The following is a 13336-nucleotide window of genomic DNA, read 5'->3' as shown; positions in this document are numbered from 1 at the left end:
TTAACTTTTTTTTTCAATTTACTGTATTAAGAGGTCCAGCAGACCACCACGTTCCCCCCCCCCCCCCACCCTCGTGCATCTGCACCCAAGTCATAGTCAGTGATGAAAGTATCCTCTTAAGACTTATTTACCAGGTAGTCAACCTTCGAGTATCAGTTTTATAGATAGCCTAAAAAGGCTGCCATTAAAGCTTTAAGTACCTTATATAATTTAGTCTTACATTAATAGTCAGTTTTCTCCTTTAGCACTGTGGCCGTTACGTTTTCACGACTTTCCTGCGATGTGTTTCGTGGGATCACTGACCATCTCTATGGTTCGAGTTGCCGAATATTTAGTTTGTTTACTAGACATCCCGCCCAGGATATATTTCCATGTATAACACGCACTATCGGAACCATTAGAATACAGCTTATAAGTATCTACTCCATCTTACCAACTGCTTAACAAATTTTGGAACAGGCAAACAGACATTTACTGTGGACACAAAGTTACCTATTAAAAAGAACAATTCTTGAATAAAGTTTAATAGACCATACAGACCGATAATGTTAAATATGTTTAATATTACGTTCTTTAAAAATCTTAGAACGGATGAAGGTGCTAGAGCTGTCTATAACCGTAGCGGGCTCCGGGGACGAGGACCGTGTCGGTGACTGTGCGGTAGTCTGTGAACACTGTGCTCTTAGTATTTATGTTTGTTCTCACCAACGTTGTCGTGTACGACAGCCTGTGGGGAGTAAATTGGACAATTAGTAGTTATTCTTTTAAGTAATGAAGAGACTGGCAGTTACAGTACAATACTGTAGATCTGGCATCGAACTTACACTTGGGTAGCAGTAGTAGTGTAGGTAGTCTGCATGATTACGTACGAGGTGTGGGCGATTGTCCCGTAGTCTAAAGACCTTTCAGTCACAATCCTGAAGTCCGACTGCACGTACGTGACCGTTAGTGTCGAAGGTCTGACAACTACCGTTGTCTGGAGGGCTACGCGGTCATCCACCGGCGTCTGTGCCACCTGTGAAAGAATACTTAAACTAGTCCAAGGTCAGCGTCCAAACCATCGTTTATCACAATACATACCAAGTACTCACCGCGCGTGTTCCAGTGGTTACAGTCTGGACGGTGAGGGAAGTGAGGGTGACAGCCACACTCTGGAAAGCCTGATCAGTGAGGGTGACGAAGCGGTCGATGGTGAAGAGCTGGGTGACAGTGGGGTTAAATAGTGCATCCACTCTGCTCACTTGAGGACTGCCATACCTTGCACCAGCGTAAGGAGCCGGACCGCTGCTGCCAGAGGTAGCTCGAGGCCCGCTGCTAACTTGTCCAGCCCTGTCACCGCTGCCTACTCCTTGGCCAGAACTGCCAACTGGACCGCCGCCGATGCCTTGGCCGAGGTTAATACCCACTCCTTGACCGCTGCCAAGGCCTAATCCAGCACCCAAAAGTGGACCGCTGCCGACGCCCGGGCCGCCACCTACAACTGGACCGCTGCCTAGTTGACCCGATGACCCCTGAGAGCTGGTACTAGCCGCACCTTTGGTCTGACTGCCATAACCAGAGCCAGGCTGATGGGTTAGAGGAAGGCGAACCATTTAAAAGGTACATGTAAATACGCCATTGCAAGTCTTAAAATTACAAAGAAATCACAGGTCTAGGAGCTGCGTACAGGCACTGGTGCGCCGTAGTGGCTATACAAGTCTTATAGTACAGTAAAGTAAACCAAAAGACCGCTCCAAAAATTTAACAAAATCTACACATTTATAAAAGTATGCGCTAGATGTTACATACCTGTAAGGTTAAATTTAAGCAGTACCAAATAGTTGGTTGTAAAGGCCAATTGTTCATCTTCCACCCATAGTGAATAATGGAAACAATTCATTAGACTCGTTACAAGCCTTAATGTGACCCTTTACCACTTAGCATTCATGGTCGAGAAGGGCCTTAACCATTGGTATAATTTTCTAATGTTTTTTTTTTAAATTTTACTACAGTAAAAGCGTTATGATAATGCTATGATTTGACTAAACTTTTTAGTGGTACTAGTACCTTATTATTTAGGAATGAGAGATCTATTACACAATATATGAACCAACAAAACAATTTAGTCTTAAAATTCAGAAGGAACATTGTATACTAATATCAATATAACAAAGTTAGAATTGTTTAGGCTGCGACTACGCTAGCACGACATTCGTGACTTGTATGGACCCCCCCCCCCCGCGATTTAGGCAAATTAAAATCTAATTTTCGTAAACATAATTGGAAGGCGACGTTTACTCACGGTAGGAAGTTGTGCGACGACTAGCTTTTGAGATATTACCAGGGTCGTCCATATTAATAGTACCCAGGAACAGGAAAACATCTTAGAGAAGGAAAAGTTGCTGCATGAAAGTTAAATCAATAAAATCATCTGATGCTGTACAAGTTTGATCAAGAAGTGCTGGAGGGTGGTTATAATTTACCTTAAGTGTAAAAAGACAGACGATCAATTAAAGTGAACACTATTTAGTTTACCTCCAATTATTAGGTGTTAATTAAACTTAAGCTTGCATTTCCTATAGCTTTTTAAGTATATTTGAACAAATTATCTGTGGGAGAGTATACTGAGAATATAAGAGGACTAAACACAAACCACCCAGATACCACCTTCATTGTGGAAGAAAAGTAAAACACCAACTAACGTCACACAACACCGGTTCCATAACATTCATGGATTTAAACAAATAACAATAACTATCCTTTTATACACAAACCTTGAAGCACGGAGAGAATATTTTCACCTCAAAAAGTTGGGGATTGAATAACAAATGCAGGAAGGTGGCCCGACTCGTTGCCTTCCCCACACACTATAAACATACGCACTAACAAGAGACTATGGAAGAAGGATAGGAAAGCTCTATAAAATATATAGATCATGTAACACCCAACCCAACGCTCGCCCGGCCTAATAGTGCCATCTATTGACGAGTGCGCCAACTACAGGAGAAAGTGGTACTATTGCATTCCCCTTCCCTCTAACATTACATCATTGACTTTCTTTATTTATTGGAAAAGATCTTTGTTTCTTAATTATGTCGTGTTAAATAGTTTGTGGATAACTTCATTAATTACAATGTTTTCACTTATTTTACCGTGTTTAACTTCCTATATAAAAACAAATATTAAACAAATATGAGTCCATAATGTCACCTTACCTTGAGTTACCTTGAGGTGTTTCCGGGGCTTAGCGTCCCCGCGGCCCGGTCGTCGACCAGGCCTCCTGGTTGCCGGACTGATCAACCAGGCTGTTGGACGCGGCTGCTCGCAGCCTAACGTATGAGTCACAGCCTGGTTGATCGGGTATCCTTTGGAGGTGCTTATCCAGTTCTCTCTTGAACACTGTGAGGGGTTAGCTAGTTATGCCCCTTATGTGTAGTGGAAGCGTGTTGAACAGTCTCGGACCTCTGATGTTGATAGAGTTCTCTCTCAGAGTACCAGTTGCACCTCCGTTATTCAACGGGGGTATTCTGCATATCCTGCCATGTCTTCTGGTCTCATGTGATGTTATTTCTGTGTGCAGGTTTGGGACCAGCCCCTCTAATATTTTCCACGTGTAAATTATTATGTACCTCTCCCGCCTGCGCTCAAGGGAGTACAGTTTTAGGCTCTTTAGTCGGTCCCAATAGTTTAGATGTTTTACTGAGTGGATTCTAGCAGTAAAGGATCTCTGCACGCTCGCCAGGTCAGCAATTTCTCCAGCTTTGAAAGGTGCTGTCATTGTGCAGCAGTACTCTACTCTAGAGAGCACAAGCGTTTTGAAAAGTATCATCATCGGTATAGCATCTCTAGTGTGAAAAGTTCTTGTTATCCAACCTGTCATTTTTCTTGCAGTTGTGACGGCTACTTTATTGTGTTCTTTAAAGGTAAGGTCTTCCGACATGAGTATACCCAGATCCTTTACATTGCCTTTTCGTTCTATGTTATGATTTGCCTGAGTTTTGTACGTGGTTTCCGTTTTTATATTTTCATTTTTTCCAAAGCGCATGAGCTGGAACTTATCTTCGTTAAACACCATATTATTGTCCGTGACAAAAAACAAAAAAAAGTCTCGCGGGACTCGAGAACCTGTCGTAAACAGGTTTGTCTGCCGTAAGACCTGCTTGCAAAACCATTACTGATCTCTTGAATATCTTCATCTGTGTTTGAATACATCATTTTCCCTCCCGTGCTGTTATAGATCAAGTTATTTGAGCTTAGAGAAAATGTTTGTTAAATATGACAGCTAACCACTTAGGGTTAGTGGTATTATTAATGGTAGCGGGTCTACAGTACAGGATAACACATCGCGTCAGAAATGATTGCCGGGAGATCCCCAGCTGGATATTTGGGATGAATAAGGAGCTAATGTCGCCAAGATATGGATTACTGGCAAGCATTTCCAGTCCAACTATGCAAAAATCGATGCTGTATGAATTGTGTGTTTGGGGAAATTTTCAGGCAGAATATCATCAGAATCTGTTAATGCAGAATGTTGAGGTGTGCAAATATATACATCGTCATGGTATGATTAGTTTTTAATGGGTCTGTTGATAGATGTCTCATCATCATCCTGATTTTGTGATATATTGTGCCTTTACAATATATTATCTTTCAGATTCTTAGCAAAATGTCACTCACTTTATACCTATAATGTAAATTTCAATTTAGACTCTTATGCACCTGTATAAGAGTCTAAATTGTATACACCTTCAGTTAAGTGTAGTCAGCATTTAAATGATTTGGAGAAGTTGTTACCAATTAAGTTTCTGATTTAGATAATGACAATGTCTACTGCTTTTCTGTCATTGTGACTCATGTAATTAATGTACTGTTCGTTTTATGTATATTTTCCCAGTTATAAATGAGCAAACATTTATGAGTACATGTTTTTATTATTACTGTCAGGGATACGTGTGATCGTTTTCTGCCCACTTTTCATCAAGAACTGTACTCACTATATTCAGATTGGCTGGAAGGATAGGTTTTCTCCCTAGTAATACATCGCTTTCTATTTTGCTAAGCGACAAACAACTACATAGGTTGCCAGTTACACTTTATCTTTAAGGTGATTGGTTTACTTAGAAATATATTTGAAAAATGCATTTGGTCTTTTCTTCCCTGAAAATTTTCCACAGGTTTTCCAATGAGCTCAGCAAGCTTTGTCTTAAGGTAGGATTTGAATTTTGATGGTTTCAAGCTTGATAGCTGCAAGAACTTCACTGCAAATAACACTGGGGCCTGGATTCTCGTTTTTCCATTCGCACTTAATAAAGCTATACTTCAAAAATTCTTCGCTTTGTTGCCTCCACAAAATTTTTTTCTTGGCAAGGAGTTCAGAAGAGGATTCAGACACAGATGCCTCTCCCAAAATCGTCACATTTTCACCTGCAAGTTTGTCTGTCTGTCTGTCTGTCTGTCTGTCTATCTTTCTCTGTTGTACAAGGAGGCGTTAATGACTGAGATCCATTAATACAGCGATTAATGATACATTTTTTTCAGGGTTAAGGCATAATCTTTAATGTAACTTAAAAAATGATCACTTTATACTTTGGAAGTTCGTAAACAACAAAACTCATACCTGCTTGATGGGGTTCTGGTAGTTCTTTTACTCCCCAAGGCAGGCTTGACTCGAGAGAGTTTCGTCCACCAGGCCGTTGTTTGGAGTGGCCCACAGGTCCACATATCCCCCTCAGCCCTGTTAGTCCGGCACTCCATGAAGAAAACTATATTGTTTTCTCTTGAAGATGTCGCACAGTTGTTCCGGCCATATTTATTTTGCTCGCTGGGAGGATGTTGAGCATCCAAAGACCTCTGATGTTTATACAGTTTTCTCTGATTGTGGCTATGGCACCCCCTGCTCTTTACTGGTTCTATTTTACATTTTATTCTATATCGTTCACTCCAGTATGTTGTTATTTACTGTTTAGATTTGGGACCTGGACCCCTCCAATGTTTTCCACATATATATTATTTGATATCTCTCTTTTCACCATTCTAGTGTGTACATTTGGAGAGCTTTGAGACGTTCCCAATAATTTAGGTGCTTTATCGCGTCTATCTATGCCGTATAAGTTCAATATATTCACTCTATTTCAGCCATCTCACCTGCTCTGAAGGGGAAGTGAGTACTGAGCAGTACTCAAAACGGGACAGAACACGTAATTTGAAGAAAACAACCATTCTGATGTGATCCCTGGATTTGAAAGTTCTCGTAATCCATCCTATAATTTTTTTTGGCTGACGCAATATTTGCTTGGTTATGCTCCCTAAACGTTAGGTTGTCAGACATCATTATTCCCAAATCCTTTGCATGCTGTTTTCCTACCATGGGCATATTTGATTGTTTTGTACCCTGAACAAATACACAAGGGCCGTGACGAGGATTCGAACCTACATCCGAGAGCATCCCAGACGCTGCCTTTACCGACTGAGGTTACCGATGTTCTCGGACGTAGGTTCGAATCCTCGTCACGGCCCTTGTGGATTTGTTCATTTAATGCATCAAGCTATTATGATTTCTGTGTATAGTGTTTTGTACCCTGTATTATGTTTAAGGTCCTTATTTTTACCGTACCTGATTACCTGGAATTTATCACTGTTAAACATCATGTTATTGTCTGCTGCCCAGTCGAAAACTTTATTAACATTAGCTTGTAGTTTTTCAATGTATTCAACAGAGGTAATTTTCATGCTGATTTTTGTGTCATCTGCAAAGGATGATACGAATCTGTGACTTGTATTTGCATCTATGTCTGATGTGTGAATAAGGAAAAGCAGTGGTGCAAGGACTGAACCCTGAGGCACAGAGCTTTTAACTGCGCTTGGACTCGATTTTATATGGTTGACTCTTACTCTCTGTGTTCTGTTCGACAGAAAACTGAGTATCCAGCGTCCTACTTTACCAGTTATTCCAACTGACCTCATTTTATGTGCTATCACTCCATAGTCACATTTATCAAAAGCCTTTGCAAAGTCCGTGTATACCACATCTGCATTCTGTTTTCTTTTAATTCCTCAAGGATTTTTTCGTAATGGTCAAGTAGCTGTGAGAACCATGATCTTCCCGGTCTAAATCCATGTTGGCCTGGGTTGTGGAGGTCATTGGTTTCCTTGAAACTAGTGATCTGACTCCGGGTCACCCTCTTAAATACCTTTATTATTTGGGACGTTAGTGCAACAGGTCTATAATTCTTTGCCAAGTGCATTGCTCCCTCCCTTGTGTAGAGGGGCATTGTCTGGTGATTCAGGCGCATCTGGTATTTCCCCCGTGCCCAAGCTCTTCCTCTGCACAATACTGAGTGCCTACGCTACTGACACCTTGCATTTTATTATAAAAATATAATTCCATGAGGATTGAGTGCATGGGCATGTTGTCAATTTCCTTTTCAAAATCTGTCATGCACGTGTTAATATCAGTTTATTTACAGGGGTTTGAAAATTACGCATAAAGAAGTTGTCCAGATCTTCCACTTTCATGCTGTTTTTTGGAATGCTAAACATGTCCTCAAAGTTTTTTTTTTAGGATTTCGCTGATTTCTTTGTCATCCTCTGTGTATGAACCCTCACTTGTACATAATAGGTCCAATACTGGCAGTGGTTTTTGCTTTTAATTTAGCATATGTGAAGAAATATTTTTTTTTTTTTATTATTTCTTCAATTGCTTTCTGTTCTAGTTGACTCTCTTCAATTTGATATAAATGCTTCAGTCTCCAATCGATTTCTAAAATTTCCCTGTTTAAATTATTCTTTCTTTGTTTGGAAAGTCGTGTCTGCTTAAGCATTTCCGTTATTTTTTTCTTTTGTAGTGTCATCTGCGTTATCTTTCTACGTTCGACCTCGTTCTGGCTTTCCTCATAGGCACATGTTTTAGACAGACTTCATATGCTTCAGAAGTTCATTTTTTTTTCTTTGTGTAGAATTTTTATTACTTAGAACAGTTTCCCATTTAATGTTTGTAAGGTCCCTGTTTATTTTCTCTCAGTTTATCCTTTTATTATTAAAATTTAATTTATTGAATAACCTCTCTCGTTTGTTGTTTCTCTTAGGCCTATTACCGAGATTAATGTTAGTTTGCACTTCAATGATCTTGTGGTCCGAGCATGTAGTGTCTGAGATTGTAATATCTATGATTAGCTCATCATTGTTCGTGAATATCAGGTCCAGCGCAATTTCGTTCTTGGTTGGTTCTGTAATCTCCTGATTGAGAGAGAATTTGTCACAGAATCTCTGTAGTTCTCTGTCCTGTGGTTGGTTATTTCCAGGTTGATTTCCTGCTATAATGTTATTGTTTACTAGTCTCCATTTTAAACTGGGTATATTGAAGTCTCCAAAAATAATAATATCTGGTACTGGATTTGTTAGGTAATCAAGAATTGTCTCTATTTTGTGTATCTCCTTAGTGAATTCCTCAACTGTTTCAACTGGCTGTTTGTGTATAAGAATAATAAATAGATTTTTATTTTCATGTTCATTTCAAAGACGTAGGTGTGTGGAACGTCCTCGTTGTCCAGTACGTGTATGAATCACGTTTTGCCTGCCTCCCCTCGCTCTCGTTCATTAAACCTCTGTTGATGTTTTTTTTAACAATGCCAAGGTTTTTTACCTTGTGATGATTTCGAGGCTCAACGTCGCCGCGGCCCGGTCATCGACCAGGCCTCCTCCAGGTTCTTTATTATTAGTGGTTTTATTTTATAGTTTAACAATTATATTTTTTATGATAAGGGAAATAATAATATTATATGTATTCATACCTCAAATTCTCATTTATTCTATCAGCCTGTCCTCAGGGAGGAGATCCCTCTCAAGGCAATAAATTGGGAACAATTTAAAATTTGTGCTATTATCTACTCATTATCTATGTATAGGTTTAATTAAGGTTACTTTAGACTAAAAGTGGGTTCGGTTAGGTTAGGTTTCATTACGTTTAGTTACGTTAATATTATAAATTATTGAGGATAATGTGATATATATATAATTCGGTAACTGTTTGAGTGTACCGGCAAATTCTGTTTACAGAAAATTAAATTTTTCAAAGAAAACATTTTCAGCATACATTTTTTATATTCTAAACCAACGATTTCTATTACATGAAAATTATAACTTGAGAATAATCTGTTCAGGACGAAGGCTTACATGTAGACTATTAATGTATCTGTAATATGCTTCCAGACTATTACAAATATCTAGATAACTATCCAGGTGGTTTTAAGAGGGATTTGGTTTATCATGGTATTGGATTTGGCCTGAGGACGGGAGGTATTTTATTCTCAGTAATTAGTGGGGACCCGCACCTTGAAAAGCCCTCTTTAAGACGACGAAGCTGAGAGAGCATATACTGACATAATTATTCATACTTTATGTTGTTCAAAATCTGTAGATCATTAATAAAAATCACATCTATGTTATAAAATTTTATGAAAGAGTTGTTAACCTAATATATTTAATTGTATTAAAGGAAGGGAGTACCACCTCTGGCTGGAAGAAGAGAACCCCTTAGCCTCGGAGGAAACCACACATAACGCATTAGAGGGAATGTTTAGGTCCCCTCCAATACAGTTTATATGTGCTTTTCTCCTACCACCCCTTCCTTTTGTGTTTTTTTTGTGCTTTATTTTATATATAAAGGTTACAAGATATACATTGGTTAATACATTTAGTGTTTAAAGGTTATGGATCTCTTGAAGCTCCTCCGTTTCCAGACAGAAACCGAGGATGCAGCAGGCGTTCCCTCTGGATCGCTGCACTGAGGCGCTGAAACAAGAAACTGGCAGCCCTTAAGTCTCTGGTGACGTCAATGATCCTGGAGCCCAATTCTTTGAGAAATCTCATGGCACTCTTACCCCTGGGGCCATACGTCTCAGATGCAATGGGAACGTATGTGTATTGGCCTTCAAATCGCCTGTAATTGACTGATTTTACTGTTTCTTTGTGGTTGGCCGCCCCGCCTGCTTGATCAGCACAGAAGTGTAAATAGGTGTCAGACAGGGTGGATACACATGTATAGTCCCACACCAACTGTTTGTCCCTTTTACAGGGGTATATAGTGATGCAATCAGTGCGAAGGGCAGGGTCATCTGTGTTTTGGTCCCCTAGGATGCGAGGTTCTCTCTCCCTACTGGGGACTGAGCTGAGACAAGGCTCCTCTTGATGATGTCATTGACTTCGTTGTGTCTTGCATGCCAGCCCTTTGTGCTTCCGTAATGCAACCTATGCAGGCCATATTGGTCTGCTTCCACCTTGTTTCAAATACACTTGTATTCAGTGTGAATTGGGGCACCAAGGTGGAGAGCCACTGCTACACGAAGGGATTCTGGATCTAGACACGTGCCATTGCCGACAAGGGTACTGCCAGGAGGAAGTCTCCTGCATTGGGGAACGCACTTTCTGAGGAGGGCTTTCTCCTTGTCTGATGTTGCGGCATGGAGCATGGCATCAGCAATAATTTTCCACAAGTGGATGGTCCCCGCTGGACTGATTGTGTTTTTTGATGGATCTATGATGGGTGCTAGGGCTGCAAGAGCATCCCACTGATTTGAACATTCAGTGAAAGAAGGATTGCGTATTCCTGCTAAATGACTCAGGGGTTCAGGTAGGATATCTCATACAAGGTCGTGCAATGCATGGGAGAAGGAAAGAGAGGCTAGTAGAGCAATCTGAGAGACTGTGCGGACACCAAGGCCGCCAAGTCTAAAAGAGAGGGTTGCTTGCTCCCACTGATAGTCATCCAATGGAAGGTTCAGGAATTTCACCAGCATGGACCTCAGAAGCGTGTCATGCACATTTAATTTAGCGCTGCTGTAGGATGGAGAACACCTCAAAAAATAAGTCAACTTAGGGAGAGATTGACATCTTGTGAGGAGGAGAAGAGCATCATGGGCATCAATCTTGTCACTCCTATCCAGCATTTTCCTTAGATCATTGATTTTTGCATCCAGGACTTCCTCGATTGCTTGCGAGCCAATGGGGGCTCTCAGGAGGGTCTAGTCAGGTGGCTCGACAACGAGAATATCTGGAAGAACATTTTTTATATGGCCAATGATGTTTTGAATGCGGGAGACTATTTCTCATTTGGATTCATTGAGAATGTGGCCCAGTGCTGCTCCTTGCTCCTCCTTATATCCTCCAAAATGGTATCCGGGGGTGCTGGCAAGAATGCCATCATTCAGGTACCAGATGCTTGCTTGTCAGACTATCAGTGACCTCTTTGATAGTTAAACAAAAAAAGGAGATCATCTTGTTGGACACCTTCACAGGAGTCTATTTCATGCTCCCCAAAAAGAAACTTAGAGTCCCAATGTAGCACGATCGGATGAATGGGTAAAGGGAAAGGAAATGGTTGTGTACAGCCCTGAGGACTGCGTCTCTTCTGACTTGATTGAAGGCATTTTTAAAGTCAATCTTTACTAGTGCCTTCTGGGCCGAGGGATCAGCAATGTAAGCCTGCGCTGCATGTGCTGCAGCTTCACAACCTAGGGGAATCCCAAACACGAGCTGATTAGGTTTCAGCAAGGTGGCTGCTTCCTGGCTGATACATTTCACTGCAGCCTTAGCTATGGGGCGTCGGACGGTGGTACCAACGGCAATGGGCCCGATTCTCATATTCTTCTTCTTCTTTAGAGGGCAGAGTGCGGCTCTATGAAAGAGAGGCCGGATGTCCTCAGGGACGCCGCCAGCCAAACACATGTTGGAGAATCTGATAAGTTCCACTAGAAGGTCCTTTGCGGCATCTCCAAGCACCGGGTTCAGCATTTGTTTGATGTGCTGGGGTCGTAGGCCTGTAAAACCCCCTGCTGAATCTAATGGAAAAGACATGGCTGCTTTGTACACCTCAGATTCTCGAACAGTCAAGGGTTCTATGCCAGTATTCTTTTTCTGGGGATCACCGCTACTGTCTGGAGCTCTATGTGGGTTTTTGTCTTGTAGAGTCTGTGCTGTCGTGGTGTTCCTGGGGGCAATAGTGTCATCGCTGGTTATGATTCTGATGGCACATGTGGTATTGCCCTTTTTTACTTTCCTGGTGATCTGTACTCTTATTTTGTGGTTCTCGGGTGAGCTATTGTTGGTCGTCTTGTGGCTGGTGTTCTTGGCACGAGGGGGGAGGTGGACCAGGTTATCTTCTCTGGGAAATTCATAAGAACATAAGAACATAAGAACAAAGGCAACTGCAGAAGGCCTGTTGGCCCATACGAGGCAGCTCCTATTCTATAACCACCCAATCCCACTCATATACTTGTCCAACCCGTGCTTGAAACAATCGAGGGACCCCACCTCCACAATGTTACGCGGCAATTGGTTCCACAAATCAACAACCCTGTTACTGAACCAGTATTTACCCAAGTCTTTCCTAAATCTAAACTTATCCAATTTATATCCATTGTTTCGTGTTCTGTCCTGTGTTGATGCTTTTAATACCCTATTAATATCCCCCCGGTTATGTCCATTCATCCACTTGTAAACCTCTATCATGTCACCCCTAACTCTTCGCCTTTCCAGTGAATGCAACTTAAGCTTTGTTAATCTTTCTTCATATGAAAGATTTCTAATTTGGGGAATTAACTTAGTCATCCTACGCTGGACACGTTCAAGTGAATTTATATCCATTCTATAATATGGCGACCAAAACTGAACTGCATAATCTAAATGGGGCCTAACTAGAGCAAGATATAGCTTGAGAACCACACCAGGTGTCTTGTTACTAACGCTGCGATTAATAAATCCAAGTGTCCGATTTGCCTTATTACGAACATTTATGCATTGATCCTTTTGTTTTAAATTCTTACTAATCATAACTCCCAGATCCCTTTCGCAATCCGACTTCGCAATCACAACACCATCTAGCTCGTATCTTGTAACTCTATCATCATTACCTAACCTCAGAACTTTACATTTATCAGCATTAAACTGCATCTGCCAATCCTTTGACCATTTCAAAACCCTATCTAGATCAACTTGAAGTGATAGTGAGTCCTCCTCCGAATTAATTTCCCTACCGATTTTCGTATCATCGGCAAATTTGCAAATGTTGCTACTCAAACCTGAATCTAAATCATTTATATATATTATAAACAACAGAGGTCCCAGGACAGAGCCTTGAGGCACTCCACTTACAACATTTTCCCACTCTGACTTTATTCCATTTATACTAACTCTCTGTTTCCTTTGGTATAGCCATGCCCTAATCCAGCTTAATATAGCACCCCCAATACCATGAGACTCTATCTTTTTAATCAGTCTTTCATGTGGCACTGTATCAAAAGCTTTGCTAAAGTCAAGGTATACAACATCGCAATCCTTACCACTATCAACTGCCTCAACAATG

General features: G+C 41.0%; 1 protein-coding gene across 2 annotated transcripts; it reads right to left on the bottom strand.

Moving 5' to 3' along the window:
* Positions 1-508: 508 nt before the first annotated feature.
* LOC123771288 (uncharacterized) lies at positions 509-2889 on the bottom strand. 2 transcript variants are annotated; one of them, XM_045763768.2, is made up of 5 exons: positions 2754-2889; positions 2282-2362; positions 1092-1565; positions 825-1015; positions 509-727 (listed from the first exon to the last, which is right to left on the bottom strand). In XM_045763768.2, the coding sequence occupies exons 2-5, from the start codon at positions 2360-2362 to the stop codon at positions 601-603; spliced, it is 873 nt and encodes a 290-aa protein (XP_045619724.2). In that variant the 5' UTR covers positions 2754-2889; the 3' UTR covers positions 509-600. The 2 variants fall into 2 exon arrangements, with proteins under 2 accessions (XP_045619724.2, XP_069161222.1); XM_069305121.1 differs by lacking the exon at positions 2754-2889 and having other exon boundaries at positions 2282-2381.
* Positions 2890-13336: the final 10447 nt, after the last annotated feature.

The sequence above is a fragment of the Procambarus clarkii genome, chromosome 54 (genome assembly GCF_040958095.1).
Source record: "Procambarus clarkii isolate CNS0578487 chromosome 54, FALCON_Pclarkii_2.0, whole genome shotgun sequence".
NCBI classification, from domain to species: domain Eukaryota; kingdom Metazoa; phylum Arthropoda; class Malacostraca; order Decapoda; family Cambaridae; genus Procambarus; species Procambarus clarkii.
Note: the sequence above shows the minus strand (reverse complement) of the source record. Positions and strands in the feature narration are given on the sequence as shown.

Bases quoted from the DNA above. Each gene is read 5' to 3' on its own strand.
- LOC123771288 (XM_045763768.2), bottom strand. From the start codon at position 2,362: ATGTTTTCCTGTTCCTGGGTACTATTAATATGGACGACCCTGGTAATA. The intron at 1,566-2,281 runs GTGAGTAAACGT...CTAACCCATCAG, and splicing joins TCGTCGCACAACTTCCTACC to CCTGGCTCTGGTTATGGCAG. The intron at 1,016-1,091 runs GTGAGTACTTGG...ATTCTTTCACAG, and splicing joins TAACCACTGGAACACGCGCG to GTGGCACAGACGCCGGTGGA.